Below are 16,256 nucleotides of genomic sequence, written 5' to 3'. Positions count from 1 at the left end.
CATGACTGGTCAGTCATGACTAGTTAGTTATTAACCACTCAAATCATGACTAATGTCATTAACCAGCCATGGCTAGTCATGACTAGTTAGTCATTAAACAATGATGACTACTTAGCCAATAACCAATCATGACTAGTTAGTCATTAACCAAACATGACTATTTAGTCATGACCAGTTAGCCAATCCTAGTCGCCCCATAGCCGCCTCGTGTGTGCCAACGGCCGTGGGGCCAAAGTTGCGTGGACAGGCTTTCGCCTCGCACAGTTTAGATCCTCAAAGTGGCCCCTGAATTTTTTGCCACCGGTCTAGTTAAAGTACAGCCTTGTCAATATGCATCCCTGTGGTGTGAATGAAATTTACGGATTATAATGAAGTCTAGGGGGAAAAAAACTAAGAGGGATGATCAGAGAGCTCTGTCCTTAACTGGCAAGTGATGTCAGCAGTGACACATGCTTCGAAAACTGATGTCACCTGGCAATACAGTGAGGGGGATAACACGTTTTCCCTGCTTATTCGCGGCCGACCCACTCTGTGATTCCACGCACTACCGAGCACACAGCGGGCCATTCGGCATCAAGTGCTGCCACAACAAAAACGCCAGCTAGCAGCAAAACGTGTGGAAGAATCGAAGTCATTCGACTCATCAGCAAGGTTACCAGCGAGTGTTCGCCCACTCTAGGGCAGGAGAGATACTTCGAGGCTGGACGGGAAAGAGCTCACTAGCTGTGCCGGAACGTCTCACTGCATTGAGTTCCCAGGCCAGAGAGAGAGAGACCTGTCTCCCCGACGCTCTCTGCAGCGTTGCTACAATGCAGGCACCCTCCCATAACAGCTGAGGTAGCTGCAGCAGAGCACAACATTACGGTGCAACAAACTCATTGGGACGGAACGCGGCGATTCCCCCCAACTCGTCCAGTTTCACTTCAAATTTTGGATCATTGAGCACCATAGACGGATGCGCTTCTCTGATGGCAATGAGCGGGCAGTCTGAATAATCCGAATTTCCTAATTAATGGCAACTGAATTAGTGAGATTTTGACTCTTCCAGCGTTCTGTGTAAATGTGACTCAGCACTTTCTCCCATTAATCTGCATCAGATGTAAGCTGAAGGGCAGTATTATTGAATGTATGTACATTCTTGGCCAGAAGTTTTCATGCCAAAGGCTTTTCGCTTCATCTGAATGATGTACCTATCACAGCACCATTAAAGACCAAAGGGCCTTGAAATGCTGGGAGAAGGTTACTTCTCGTGGTAGAGAAGCTTGCTGCTTGTCTTATACTTTCAATACTCTGCTACGCGGAGCATTCAAGGGACATTCATTCCACTACAAGGGAATACTGTGGCCTGAAGACTTCTGACAAGGGGTGTACCTTGAGTATGAGCTCTCATGGCTTAACACTTTGGCAGAGCTAAAGGGTAAGGGTTGTCAGGGTGACCTGCTTGTGTCGAAGAGGTAAGAACCGTAACCTAAGAATTCAGCAGTTGCTAACTGTTCATGCGTAGTGGCAGGAAAGAAAGTCTAGCCACAGTCCAGTAGCTCACAACAATAAGGAAGGAAGGAAGGAAAGAGACTTTAATGGATAATGGAGAGGTCTGCCTGGTTATAGGCCTGGCATGCTACTCCAGGTGAGGATGAAAGAAGAGGGTGAAAAAAAAAAGTGACATCAAACATACTCAACACTCATGCACTCTCACACACACAATGATTATCAAAGTATGTTCACTAAAACCGTGTCCCTTAGGTGACTATCAAAGTATGTCCACTAAACCCGTGTCCCTTAGAAAAACTAAGAGAGCTTTTGTCCCTCGCTCAGCCGAAGTCGCATCAGTCCAGGGTCCAAGGACATGCTCCAGATGCACGGGGTCGTCCTGACGAAGTCCTAAAGCACCTAACAGTGCCTTGCGATGAGTATTAAAGATTTGGCAGTGGCAAATCAAGTGTTCAATATCTTCGCGCACACCACATGTCGGGCACAGAGGGCTGCTTGATACACCAGTTTTATGAAGATAGAATTTAGAAAAGGCAACGTCCAGACGAATTCGGTGCAGGCAATTACAGTCACGTCTATTTAAATTCCGGGGCATGCGGAATTCACAAACGGGGTCAATGCGAAAGAGGGGTCTGTATTGACGCCGCGGATCACACCACAAAGAGCGTTGCGTCTGCCAGGCTTTAGTAGCGAGAAGTCTCGCGCCATCACTACGAGAAAAGGGTATCGGTAGAACCAAGGAGGTGTCGCCATGCGCCGATCTTGCTGCACCGTCAGCACGATCATTGTCTGCGAGGCCACAGTGAGCAGGTAACCACTGAAGCACAACACGATGACTTAACTCACAGGCATCGGTGTGTAACCTATTCAAGTCGTCGACGATCTGCTCTTGAAGGCTTCCTGGTGAATTTATCGCCTGTAGAGCAGCGCGAGAGTCACTGAAGACCACCCACGCTGTTGGCGGTTGTTGTAGGATGTAAGTAAATGCAACACGCAGAGCAGCCAGCTCGGTAGCAGTAGTCGAGGTGCGGTGACTGAGTATCGCTGAAATTGTGGTGCATGTCGACGGAATCCAGACGCCAATCGCAGATGACAAGGACGTGACAGAGCCATCAGTGTAGATGTGACGGTACGCATTGTAGCAACTATGAATGTGCTCAAGCGCAAAGTATTTAAGTGCAGGATTGGGGGTGTTTGTTTTTCTTTTAATGCCAGGGATTGGGATCTTAATTTGCCATGCTGCATACCTCCAAGGTGCGGTGGAGGTTGTGACAGGACGCTGGCACAACAATAGCAGTTCTTCCATTAATCTTTAGGCAACATTTTTTTTTTTCGTTTCTTAACTTGAAGACCTTGAAGTCTGTTTTATTTAGAGTATGAAATAAAAAAAAAGCTAAACAAAATTCATTCTGGAGCCCTCCGTTAGTCTGCATTGGTGGCTTACTACCTTGTGCTCTCAAAGCTGCACGGGTCATCATTGTCCATTGGAGTGGCAGCAATTGCTCTGGAATTGTCTTTCAGTACAGGAATGGAGATGCCTTTTATGATGGGTCTCACTCAGGTATGGCAAGCTTTCAACTGAAAGGAGTTTTGTATGTAATTGAAAGGTGGGGTGAAACATGTATGGGATTGGTTCTTAATGCCATTTTATAAAGAATGGATTCACTTTGTAGGGGTAGACGTGCAGGCTAGTTGGTGAACCATGATTCCTTAAAACAGCGCAAAAGACAAGGACACAGAAAGAAAAGACGCACACAGTGCTGTGTCTCTTGTGTGTGTCTTTTCTTTCTGTGTCCTTGTCTTTTGCGCTGTTTTAAGGAATCACTTTGTAGGTTTGCATTATGCCTGACTGGCTTTTTTTTTTTTCTTGTTGGAGTAAATTGACTTTTTTTTTGTTTTCCTCTTTGCCCTACGCAGAAATCATCAAATCCAACCACACCAATGACAGCAGGAGGTCGTACCAGGGTGTGAAACTTCTCGTCACCATGGCTAACAGGTGAGATCTTCCTGCATATTGCTTCAAGTAGAGATTGAAACTTGGTGCAATGGACGGGTTGTCACTCACCAGAATCAGTTGTGTGTTGGAAGGAACGGGCGACAACATTCCAAAGAGTTCTTCTGAAGCTCATGTCTTTTGTGAAAATGACTTTCAGTCACTCAGAGGAGCAGCGTGTAGAGTCCCTATTAAGGGGGATGAGGGTCTTAAAAACTTTTTTTTATTTAGCATATGTTTCTCAAACTTAGCACCTAGGTATATCATTGAAGGCTGATTTCGAACATGCATTTAAATTTCAAATATCCCAGCTGGAAGAAAATATATGGGAAAATAAAATATCCTAATTAGGTCATTTCTTACGGGCCTTTATAGTAATTTATCAGTTACAGAAAGATTTTTTAAGAATAAGCAGACATTTGCAAAGGCCCAAAGCACATCCTAAAGCTAACAAAATGTCTATAAACTCATTTTGTTGGTCATAAATAAATAAATAACGAAGTTCTAAAGAAAAAAATGATGTGGCAGTAATTAGCTCACACTTGGCCAAATTGCTCATATAACATGTTTAAAGTAAAAAAGAAAGCTTTAGGATGTGCAGTGGACCTTTGGAAATGCTTGCATATTCTTAAGAAAGCTTTTTTTAAGTTGATAAGTTACTATAAAGGCCCATAAGAAATGGCCTAATTTGGATGTTATTTTGCGATAAATTTTCTTCCAGCTCAGATATTTGAAATCTGTATGCATATTTGAAATTACCATTCTATGATGCACTTGTGTGCCAAGTTGCAACAAGTTATGTCAAGTAATGAAAAACAATTTTTAAGACCATTCCCCCTTAAGGGGGGAAGCTGGTCTTAGCAAAAAAATTTTTGTTAAATAAAGTCACAATAATGGAATCTCCAAAAAAACATGTATTTTTGCATGCTGATACCAAATATGTGATTTAATTTTATGTAAAACAAGTCGCTGTGCACTTATATAATATGTTCTGTAACTTTTTGCCGAGAGCCTTCAATAAATTTTGCTCTAGGAAACTTGCTAGGACACATGCCATTGGCTTCTCTTGACACCACACTATGCAATAAGGGCAAAATTATCATCCTGCCTATCATGGAAGTTTGAGTTACATGGTTTTGAATTTGCCACTTCACAAAGGGGAAGAAACTGATGGTTTCAGAATACCCTAACTCACCTTCTACGACAGGCAGGATGATAATTTTACCCTTACTGCATAGCTTGATGTCAAGAGAAACCAATGGCATGCAATCCAACAAGTTCCCTGCAGTAGAATTTCCTTCAAACTCAGAAAATGTTACCTAGCATATTGCATAAGTGCGCAAGGACTTGTTGTACATGAAATTAAATTACATATTTGCAATCAGCACGCAAAAATCCATGTTCCCTGAAAGGGGCTGCGAAACACTGCTTGGGGGGAATATCGGCTATACTTCAGGTGGATTCTTTATGTCACACAGATGCTGACTTAAAAAGAATTACAGGAATCGATGCACAGGAACGGGAGTTATTCAGTGAAGAAATTTCAAAATACAAGCAAACAAAAAGCTGCCCCCAACTCGATTTTGGCGGGGCTTCCCACTCCTATTTCGCTCTCCCAATGACGGCACCTGGCGCAATTACCAATCAAAACAGCCCGCCAGAGCACGTCGCGGAAGTTCGCACTCCATGGTTGCCTGCTCTCTGTAACTCGTTCTTGCTGAGACTGGCAGCGTTGTTTCCATGCCAGAGCCCCTGGTGGTGTATTTTTATTCTACTTGCTTTTCAGGGCTTTTATCTAAGATGAACAAGTTGTGTTCGTTGATCTAATACGAAACGCAGACAGGTGACAAAATGTGCCTCTATTTATTCACACAATTTGCAGTATATTTACTGTTTGTCCGATCATCAAGCTTGCACCAGGTAACGTCATATCCGCTGCTAAAACCCGCCACTGTGTGGGGCACCATCAGAGCCATGAAGTTGTTTTTGGGAGGGCATTAAAATATTAAAAAACGGAATGCACGCGGTATTACCAACGCTAATAGCACCATTATAACTCACTGTATGCAATCAACAGGCAAAACAGTCAACTAAGATTGTGTTTCTGGGCCCATTTCATAGTTGTGACTTCATGGATAAAAATTTTATTTCTAAGACCCTCTTCCCCCCTTAAAGGGGCCCTGCGATGTAGATAAAGCATGAGGTCTGTATTCTTTGTGTGCAGAGTAAGGGACATTGTGGCTCCTGAGTGCCCAAAGAGATTGCCAAAATTGTAGTATTTAATATTTTAATCTTCTCCAGAAATGCTCGTTTCGAACCAGTGGTGTTGCAATTGTGCTGTTGCAGTGGTGTTGCTCCATTAGAAGTGGCACTTAAGGAGTGCGGCGTACAGTTCGATATATTGAATGTTCCGCTGAATGAGAGTTTGATATGTGCGAACAGTAGCGCAGTGCTTTGCGTGGGATTTTCAAGGTGATGTTCTGAGTGTTTACTATAAGCAGTAATTCTGTATAGCCGGGTTCGATGTGTCCAGGCTCGACTTTATAAAACAGTACAACGGCTCCATTTATTTGCGGATTTTATTCAGCTGAGTAATTTTATTATTTTCTTAGAGTTAAGAATGTATTAAATGATGTTCAAATCCTGTGAGGTACTTCACCGTCTATATATTTGTGTTAGCAGAATGTGTTAACTGTCATAAAGCTTCAAGGAGGAGCAATCAGGAGGGTGAAAGTGATAAGATAAGACATCATTCCATGCAGTTTTATAGCCTTGTGAATATTTTCTGCACCTAATATCTCATCAGACGCGCAAAATAAAGTGCACTTAGAGGTGTGCGCTTGCATATGTGATAATAGCGGCTGGCTGAAAACGAAATTTTTTGAAATGGCGATTTTCAAGCATAACCTCCACACTTATGCCCGTTTAGAACAGCAGAGCACTTAAAAATTAACATAAGAATTTTCGGCCACAGCTGCTTTAAATTTGTTTCATGGTAGTAGTGTAGCAAGGCAAAAAAACTTGTTAGCACATCCGGGCAACAGACAACATGGGGGACTACAGCCCGTTTTAGTGATGTGTTGTCTTGCTGGTCACTATCATAAAATCACTGCACAAATGAAGAATATATATGCAAAAGGTAAAATTACCTTGTATGCGCATTTTGTTGCATATTGCATTTTATGCCCAAAAACATCACTGTCGTGGAGGCTGAGTACTCTGCCCTCCAAGTGTGTTCTGTGAATGCACTCTGGCTTCAGTGCGCACTTTGGCGAGTGCACTTATGTTGCACTGTTTAGCTGAGCCAGAGTGCACTTTTAGCATGTGACACTCTTCATTTGAGCACTCTGTTCATTTTACGTGCTTGACAGAGGTTCGTTATCTAGTACAGGATACAAGGAGGGTACTTGGCTTAGTGCAGTTTTGAGTATGAGAAGACGCAAATAACAGTCACATGCAGCTACCAATTTCAACACCTTGAATGAAGGGAAGTCGCTTAGTGAAGCCCTTTTGAGGCAGTTTTATTTCTGAGGTTGAGGCAATATTAATTTGACTCGACAGATCCCGAGGCAAAGCAACGGTAAGTGGCAGTTCTCAGTTCCCTGTACGCATGTCAGTTGGTCTGAGTGAGAAACATGGAGGGCAAAATGTGTACAATGAAAGGCAATGCTTCATTCAAATCTGCAGTAAAAGTTTATTTGTGCCTTTCTTTAAACTTCAGTCAGTACTCGTTAGTTAGCGGGTACACAGTAGACTTCAAATGCCATTCTCCGAAGCCTGCCACTGTAGATCCTGCCAACTGCTGTCTCGGGTAATGTGCAGGTGCATGCATGCCAAGGACTACCTGCTCCAGGCTCCGCCCACCTGGCAGTGGTCGGTCAACTGGCTCAAGCAGACCATGTCCGAGTTCAACACCCAGTGGAGCAGCAACACCTCCAACGAGGACTCCAACACCAAGACCTTCCAGCGCACCATCAGCGCACAGGTCAGTCGCACTCCTTCTACTCTTTGTCCCGTACTTTTTTTGTCTCGTTGTTGTTGTTGACATCATCAACATTCACTCAGTTCATGTCCTGTTCGATTGATTTCTATTGGCTGAGACTGACATGCCCACATGAAGAAAGTATACTACTTGTTCGCTTCTCTTCCTACAGCACGCAGACCACAGTCTGCGTGCTGTAGGAAGAGAAGCGAACAAGTAGTATACCTTCATTTGCGCTAGGTAATGTGAAAAACACTCATATTACTCACTTGTAACTATCCTGTGAGTATTTTACCCAAAGCAAAGCTTTCGTAAGCCGCCCCACCGCGGTGGCTCAATGGTTACGGCGCTCGGCTGCTGACCCGAAAGACGCGGGTTCGATCCCGGCCGCGACGGCTGAATTTCGATGAGGGCGAAATGCTAGAGGCCCATGCGCTGTGCGATGTCAGTGCACGTTAAAGAACCCCAGGTGGTTGAAATTTCCGGAGCCCTCCACTACGGCGTCCCTCATAGCCTGAGTTGCTTTGGGACGTGAAACCACAATAAACCAAACCAAACATGTGGGGACACCCCTCACGGATTTCGGCAACTATGCCCGGTGACACAAATCCTCTGTGAGCCAAATGTGGTTAATTGCTTTCTTGTCCAACACTTTCCAACTAGTACTAGGTGGCAAGTACCGTCAAAATGTGTGGAAAGCAGCGTGGCGAGCACTGCCAGGGATGTGAAGAGTCTCGCAGTTAAAACAGTGCACACTACACAATGGACAGTGAGACACGAGTCTTTTGCCTCGCATTCTGTGCACTTGTCCTGTGCGTGGCCACTGCACACAGCAAGATCAGGACCCCAAGCTCTGAGTGGCACCTTTGATTGGCTGGTCGGGGCCCACGAATGTGGGAAGGCACTGAATTCTATGGGGAACCAAAGAAATATTCTCCCATAACTACAGCGCATTTGACGGCACAGAAGTTAGAAGGTGAAGGCACACAACACACGTATTGTTAATCTTAACCGAGTTCGTTTGAAAAGACGTTTACTGTGCATTTGTCACTTTAGCTTCCTTGCAAATTGAAGGCAACTAGTTGCGGATTTTTTCATTTTCACTTGTGCCCAGCAGTTAGTTTATCTGTTCAGTAGATGTTATGTAGCCGAGTGTTTCTGTATTGGTTTTTTGCTGCGTATTATAATTTTCGCTTTATACATTTACTAAGAAGAGGTCCCACTGCTTTGTTTAACTCTGGGACGTGCCTATTTTTAAGGCGGAAGCCTTTAATGCCTCATCGTTGTAAGCAGGGGTTGTCGACAGAAATGTCACGCTTTTCAATTGGTCGAAATGGTCGTGACGTCACAGTGCACGAATTTCAAATGGGGTCAATTGTACTTCGGCTAGTAGCCATGCAACCAATTAAGGGGGTGGTATAGTGACGCTCCAAGTAAGTGGGACTGAGTTTAGTTGATTAGTTAATTAACCAATCAGCCCAATTAACCTTTCTAGTCAGACCAGATAAATAAATAAAACCGAATAGGAAATTGGTTGAGTTGGGGAATTGAACCAGGGTCTCCAAAGTGTGAGACCAGCACGCTAATCACTCCGCCATGCCAGCTCGATGCTTTGGAATGAACAAATGCGCATCTATCACTCCCATCTTCTTCTCTTCCCTTATGGTGAGGTTCAGGTGTCCACCGAGATATGCGAGAGGGATATACATTTTCTTTCCTCAAAAACCAGTTTACCGACGACGAGCAAGGCGCAGAGCCCAACATGCGATGGCGTTCTGTGGACTCCCTGGCAGCGTTGCAAGACGCTGTCGCGTTCCACTCTTGGAGGTGAAGCTCAACATCTTAACCACACATCAGTGACACAAGCAGCAACACCGCGCTTTCGCCTCGCTGCACTTTAGGTCAACAGAGCGCCCCCCTGAATTTTGGTGTACTACACTTTGTTACTCTGTACCCTGCTTTCGATAACTAAACTGATAACTGATGCTGTTCCAGGACACCCTCGCGGAAGCCACAGCGCTGCTCACGGAGCTCTCCTCACCCGAGGCCGCCGAGCTTAGCATGGAGATGGACCAGGATGAGGCGGAAGACGAGGACTCGCGGCTGAAGAGGACACGGGGTCTGGACGATGTGTTCAGCTACGTCGAGGTCAAGCCCGAGTGAGCACGGTGCAGAGTCTGGCGTGACGTTGGATTGAGGCCTGCGCGCGCACCGCCTTGGACCGCTAGACCAAAGCTGGAGATAGCGTCACCACACTCTTTGAGCGGACTCATCAACGTCACCAGCAAGTTCTGAGTGCGTGCCTGTCTGTGCAGTCCCTGCAAGTTACACACGGGTCTTGTGAGTGATTCTAGTGAATTTGTGCTGTGCAAGCTTACCTTTGTGAGTGTGGCGTGAGTGATGGGTCTCTGTGCGGACTCTAGTGTTTCGCACTTGGCAGCGAAAGCCACGTCTGCAGCCAGAATGAATGAGAGTTGCCTGAGTGTTGCCGAATACTGGTTGCATGCTGGAGTTGCGTGACTTGGTCATGTGTGGAATGGTTCCGTGATGGATCTTTGAACGTGCAAAGCTCTTGTTTGGCACTTCCTTCTTTCGTTTAATTCTGCTGTCAGTGAATAAGTCTGTTGGTTTTGGCTTTCTGGAGGAATGGTGCAAATGTTCTCTAGCGCCTCCCATTTGGATGGTAACACCGTCAAGCAGTCTATGCAGAAGGCGTTATTGCTTGTGCCGAAGAAGCCGAGTTGTATTCTATCTTTGAGCTTTGTGTGTGCCCAACACAAAATGTCAGCGTTTTTTTCTTGTCATTTTTCTTTTCATTAATGTTTCAGTACTTCCCATTTGGATGGTAACACCGTCAAGCGGTCTATGCAGAAGGCACCTTTCGTTGCGCCGAAAAAGCCAAGTTGTATTCTATCTTTGAGCATTGTGTGTGCACAACGCGAAAAGTTCAGCGTTTTTTTTTCTTGTTATTTTTCTTTTCATTAATGTTTCAGTGTGACTGCAGTGTGTAAATAAGCCTGTTGAATGTGGCTTGCATAAATGACATCACGGCATTTGACACGGGCCGTGTGTTTTTGCAAATATAGGTCAGTCTCATTGCAGAGAAGCGTTTTACTATAAGGATGTGTTAGCATCTCCGCACTCCATATTTTGATTCTTTTTCTGTCCTAGAAGTGTGATGAGAGGCTAGTTGGTGAGGCATTCTGTCAGTTACTGATTATGTGCTGCGAGATTTTTTAAGAACTAGTTTACCGAAACAATAGACACTGAAACACTCATGGTGACACTGGTACACGCCGGTCTTCATTATTCGCAGTCGCTGTGACCACGTTTCCAACAAATACTGCCATCGTTTGCACCACTTTCTTGACTGCCAAACCGTGAAAAATGCACTGCCTGGGTTAACCTAGGAGTTGACATTCAAACAGTCTAGGAGGTAAAGGTGTGCTGTAAATACACTTGTGAAAGTCTATGCAGTTTGTGTTGAAAGATGAGGTGAAGAAAGAAAGAAACAAACAAACAAAAAACTGGAGCACCGTTTTTGCAGTTTCATGCTTGCTTGTTGCATGGTTTATTGGCATACTACTTTTTGATGAATATCAAAATTTGAAGCAGGCTGTGGGATGTTGATTCACGGAATTTTTGACCAGCCTGTGAAGTCTCGGAAAATGCGGCAGGATCTATTTGCCTTCCTATTTTTCTTTCATCCTCTTTTGTTCCGTCCGTATAAGGGGCCTGGATCGACATCTTTTTGGTACTGGACTTTTGTTGCAGGTAGTTATAGCATAAAACAGTGTTATCTTAATGCTGATAATGTCATCATGACTTTTCAATGAACATGCGCAGACTTGGAAGCAAGCCATAAAATAGAAGAGACTTCAGCATAACCATTACTTTTAAGGTTTCAACGCACTATTGTAAAGCTGTTACAAACCTGCTTAGATTCACTTCGAAGATTTCGAAAAGCGATTTATGTAGCCATTGTAATGGGCCAAAATGTGCAAAATGGGATAAGAAACTCTCATTCTTGGGATTTGTATAGAGTTGCAGGTTTACTGAGCTGATGGCTTTTGCTAACAGGCATGTCTCTTGCCAAAGTCCAATTTAATCATATACAATATTTCAGTGCGTTTTGAACTTATTTTCTCCTTGATTCAGTTCAGTTTGGTTAAATGAGATCTGTTTATAGTGCCAGTAGACATTTCTGTCAGTCACAAAAGCTTAGTTTCGTAACGGAGTAAATGAAAATGAGTTGAAAATAATTGGCAAAGTGCAGTTTTATTTGTAGCAGTAGGTCTGAATTGCTGTTTGTGTTGTTTTTGTATGTTTGTTTTACGCTTTTCATATGCTAGGACAGAATGTATCAACTTTGTGCTCCTAAAACATGGTTTGAGAACCCCTGCCATAGAAATGTGAGGGCCCAGGCATGGCCTACTATCAGTTAGCATCAACGCTCCCTGTGTAAATGTTGTAAATGTGAAGCCAAAGCAGGGTTTTGTGACTGGAACGATAAACTTAGATTTATGGTTACTTCTGTCAGGTTCATACAGCATTCCCCCCGTGAACCATTCAGCTATTATGTGTATTCAGCAGACTGTTTCGATGCAGTGAGATGAGCACCGAAAGTAATGAGTTGCCTCCTATTTGCATGGCATTACTGTTTAGTGGTTGCTGTCTTTCTGCGTGTACCTGAAAATGACCTGGTGTCAAAGGTCAAGGCAAAGGTTGTGGTGTAGGTCATGGTGAAGTTCCACTTTCTGCATTTGGTACACCGCGTTTAGTATGCTATAGATTGAAGAAATGTGACCGGCAGTCAAAAAACATTGCACCGACTACTGGTTGAAACTGTACTCTTGAGCAAGAACCGTTATGTCATCAGATTATGCACTGAAGGGAGATTATTGAAGTCTGTGTGATTTTGTATGATTGTATGAGCGTGTGTGAAACTATTATATGTGTGCATTTCTCCGCTGCCCACAGGAACACGGACTTAACATGTGCATTTTCGTAATACTAATGCAAGCATTACCTCATTGATGTTGGGCTACCTGTTCCTAAATTGTAAAGGGCTATTCAAAGTGTCAGTTTCTTTTTTTTGAAGACCTAGGAAACAATCTTGTTGCTTCTTCAAAGCTTTTTTTATATCGGAACTTGATTCCACAACCTGAAATGATAAAAATTTTACTCTTTTTTTTTTGCTTTTGCTTTTTAACAGTCCTACATCTGCTCAGATTTTACATAAAAGCTAGTTGGCAGCTTCAGTATTTGCTTTGCCCTCGGGAGTCCATTGTCGTGATGCTGTGTTCTGAACGCAATAAGTACGCAGCGTGGTTCGTTTCACTTTTGCAAGCACATCAACATTCGTGGCTAGTTGGGTCCATCCTGAGTACCATTTTCCTGCAATTAGGACTTTTTATTAAAGGTGTCCACCTCTGCATTGATGCAGACTAGCGTATTGTTTTTTTTATGCATTGAAGACTGTTTTCGCCAGTGGAAGGCAGCATTCCTTCTGAGGTTATGATGCAGTCGTTTCAAAGCTGAGTAGTACAGGTCAAGAACATACCGGAGTGGGCAGTTTGCTTTTTGAGATAGTTTGGTATAGTGTCACAAGCACCTCATAAACATCTCGGAACCTGGAGCATAAAGGTGACATCTGGTGACTGGAAAAACAACTGTCCTGGCGCACTTTGGAAGGAGTTGTGCTTGAAAGTTGGTACTTTGTGTCACCAAGTGTTGAACACCGGCTTCCTGGGACAGCATGGTATAGTGTGTTGAGCACTTCATGAAGCCTGAAGCATGGTGGTGACATCTAGTGGCTAGAAAAACAACTTTCCTTGCATACTTTCAAAGGTGGCATGCTTGGCTAAGCTTCTACTCTGCATCACCAGGTGACGCAAGTGCTTGTTTTCTTTTATGTTATTTGTAGCTGCTCGTGCAGAGAGATTTCTTTCATGTATATCCTTGCTTGGTGCTCAGTTATAGAAAGCTTTTCCTTCTCTAAAAGTCTGGAGATCTGTGTGCTTTTGTGCCTCCACAGTTCGAACTTTAATTCAAATGGATGGAGAAAAACCATGGAGCTCCTTCTGCGATATAGCAGCCTCACGGAACACTTAAACTCTTTGGTGTGTGAGTGCAGTCACTGAAGCATGGACTAGAATTTCATTGCCATCTATCAGCCTTACGCACACACTGTTCCTACAAGCACACCAGACCCACACTTATTCATTATATCGAGGATGCAGTTTGCTGCCGTTTTTACGTTCTCAGTGTTTTTGGAAACGTTCCATATTATGTTTCTTTTGTGATCCTTTTGAAACGGCTCTCAGTATCTGTTTATGCTGTGTTAGCGTGACATGACACATTAATCGCTTGTACAGTTCCTTCGTAATAGAATACCTGTGCTGGACAGCATAGCACTGCTCGAGTTTTTATTGAGTACCCAAATTGTTTACGGGATGCCAGAAGTGAGGCCATGTGTAATGAAGGCTGCCTGCTCTGGCAAGCAGTCAAATCTTATCACCAATACATATTCATGCTACCACGTTTGAAAAAAGCACTTGTTGTGAGCATTGATCACATTTTATCTCGTGCCTATGTAGTCACGAGGTGTCATTGGTGCTGATTGCTGCCTATGGGGCTTAAGTGATCAGGCTATTCTGGAGTCTTGTCATGCCTAGAACAAATTTGAGGGGTCACTGTTGTAACCATGGATAGGTGCAAACGTGGCAGTGTCTGTCAACAAATCTGGTTGACCTTTGTTTGTTTTGGACATACTTGCGAACTGTGAACCTCTGTATCATCCGCTTGCATTGTGTTCGACTTGAGATTCTTTTCCTGTTCTCTTCATGTGGTGGCCTGATCAGCTGGAATGTGCTTTGAAGAAAAATCTCTCGTGCAGAGTCAGCTACTACGTGTTCAAATATGGATGTGTTGCTGATGTCACCTTACTAGTTTTCCTTTCAGAGGTTTCACTTGCCAAGTGTGTGATGTGGGTTGAAAGTAACATTTGCTGTCTTTATGTCTTTTGTAAGTCATGGGACAACGCATCACTCGTAGTCTTGCCAGTAGTCACAATAACCATAATTCAAGACATCTCAATCCCGTTGGCTGGGCCTGAAAAACTGTGTTATGCCAAGATGTCAGTGTAATACTTGAACATTCGTGAAGAAGCACTTGAGTCTGTTGTAAGCATGTGAGCCTTCAGCAATGTGCCCATTTCGACCAAGTGCGTTGAATTCATCAGTTGCGTGCAGCACTGTATAACCATCGAGTGCACTGTTCGTTGAACCACACCTCAGTCATGCAACTTTCCAGTAACCTTGTCTGTCCAACATCGATTAGTGTCGCTTCAAGTGCCAAATGTGCCTTGTTGTTCTGGCTTTACTTTCTGTACAGGTCTTTGTAATTGCATTTGTTCTCTTTCATGTAAAGAAGTCCAAAGTGCTGGCTTATGGCTTTTCACTAGTTGGGAAGCAGATTTGCTTACCTAAAGCCCGGCACAAGTGTGTCAAAAGCCAACAGGCAAATGCCACCTGAGTGATATATGACTATGTAGTGTGTTAGAATGCCTGCTTTTTTTGATACTTTATATAGATTAGTCATTTTGATGTTGACATGGCTAGCAGCTCGTGGTGAAAAACTTTTGTCTTTAGAGTGTTGATGCACTTTACCTTTTTTGTTCCTGCAAGAAACCGAATGAGAAAGTGATGACGACGCTCAAGTGAATAAATGATGTACATACGTTGATGCCATCTGCAGCGAGTTTTTGTGTGCGGTAATGCCCAGCAATTTGCACAACACAAACTACATGCATAGCTTGAGGCAGTTCCTACAATACGAGGTATCATTTATATTGAGAACTTGCTGTTTTATAGGGCACTACAACTTGGGAGCCACGAAATAATTGAGTATCACTGCTGTATGAATAAAATTCTTCAATCTGCACTTTTCTGGGCGACCAACACAGGATACCACTGCATTCGAGGCCTAGGAACCGCTTCTGTACTTAATATCACTAGTTATTTATGGCACAGTGAAAAGTAAAGCTCTCTCGTTCAGTCAGGACCAAGGAAGACAACTTCCTCAAATATCTGACCGGTGTTGTGACTATTTTTCAAACAGTTATGACAGTAATTGAGAAGGTAGTAGTTGAAGGTGGTGCTTTGATCGCCACAGACTTCACAGCTCCGCAAAAAACTTGTGAGATGCACTATAGTGGTACTTTGTAGCGGTGCAAAGGCTGCTATTGTGGTCAGTTCACAAAACAAAATTTGTGGTAAAGAGTCAAATAATGAATATGACAGATGTGCATTCATGGTTCACTTAACAGCCTCAATTTAAGACAGTACTTTATTATGGTGCTTTTAATGCCCAGTGTTCAAGCTTGTTCTTTGTTTTCGGTGCAAAAACACTTTTCTTTGCCTTTGAGGCTCCATCTCCTTTGTGCATTGTAAACTTTGGAGCAGGTGTAAGGTTGTGCTTGTGCTGTAAAGATGTGTTGTATCATGTCATCTTCTCTTGGACTTACGAACAAGGGCATGCGTCATGTTTTCCTATTGCGTGACGTTGGTGAAAAAAATTTTTTTTGCAATATAATACCAATGGCATCCTTATGCCAGAAAAGGTGCGAGGGTTAAAATAAACTTAAAGAGCACACATGGGTAAATTACTTTTGGTTTGTTCTGCCATACTGTTCTTGCTCGTCTGAGCATGAGCAAAAAACAGCTCATAAACAGCCATTGTTTCTGAGCTTCAAGACGCCCTTATCATAGAATAAACACACCATCCTGC

The 16,256-nt window shown here is 43.5% G+C and overlaps 1 protein-coding gene across 1 annotated transcript in view; it reads left to right on the top strand.

Annotated features, from left to right (window-relative positions):
* Positions 1-15,217, top strand: part of LOC149367286 (ubiquitin carboxyl-terminal hydrolase 24-like) — a 183,727-nt gene extending 168,510 nt beyond the window's left edge. The window contains exons 54-56 of the mRNA XM_089554944.1: positions 3,409-3,487; positions 7,307-7,469; positions 9,462-15,217. Of these exons, the coding sequence (XP_089411070.1) occupies positions 3,409-3,487; positions 7,307-7,469; positions 9,462-9,629 (410 nt within the window). The 3' untranslated portion in view covers positions 9,630-15,217. The remainder of the gene's footprint in view (positions 1-3,408; positions 3,488-7,306; positions 7,470-9,461) is intronic.
* Positions 15,218-16,256: the final 1,039 nt, after the last annotated feature.

Source organism: Amblyomma mixtum, chromosome 1, assembly GCF_055824585.1.
Source record: "Amblyomma mixtum isolate Tamu chromosome 1, ASM5582458v1, whole genome shotgun sequence".
Lineage (NCBI taxonomy): Eukaryota > Metazoa > Arthropoda > Arachnida > Ixodida > Ixodidae > Amblyomma > Amblyomma mixtum.
The sequence above is the reverse complement of the archived record's forward strand: the minus strand, read 5'-3'. Positions and strand labels throughout refer to the sequence as shown.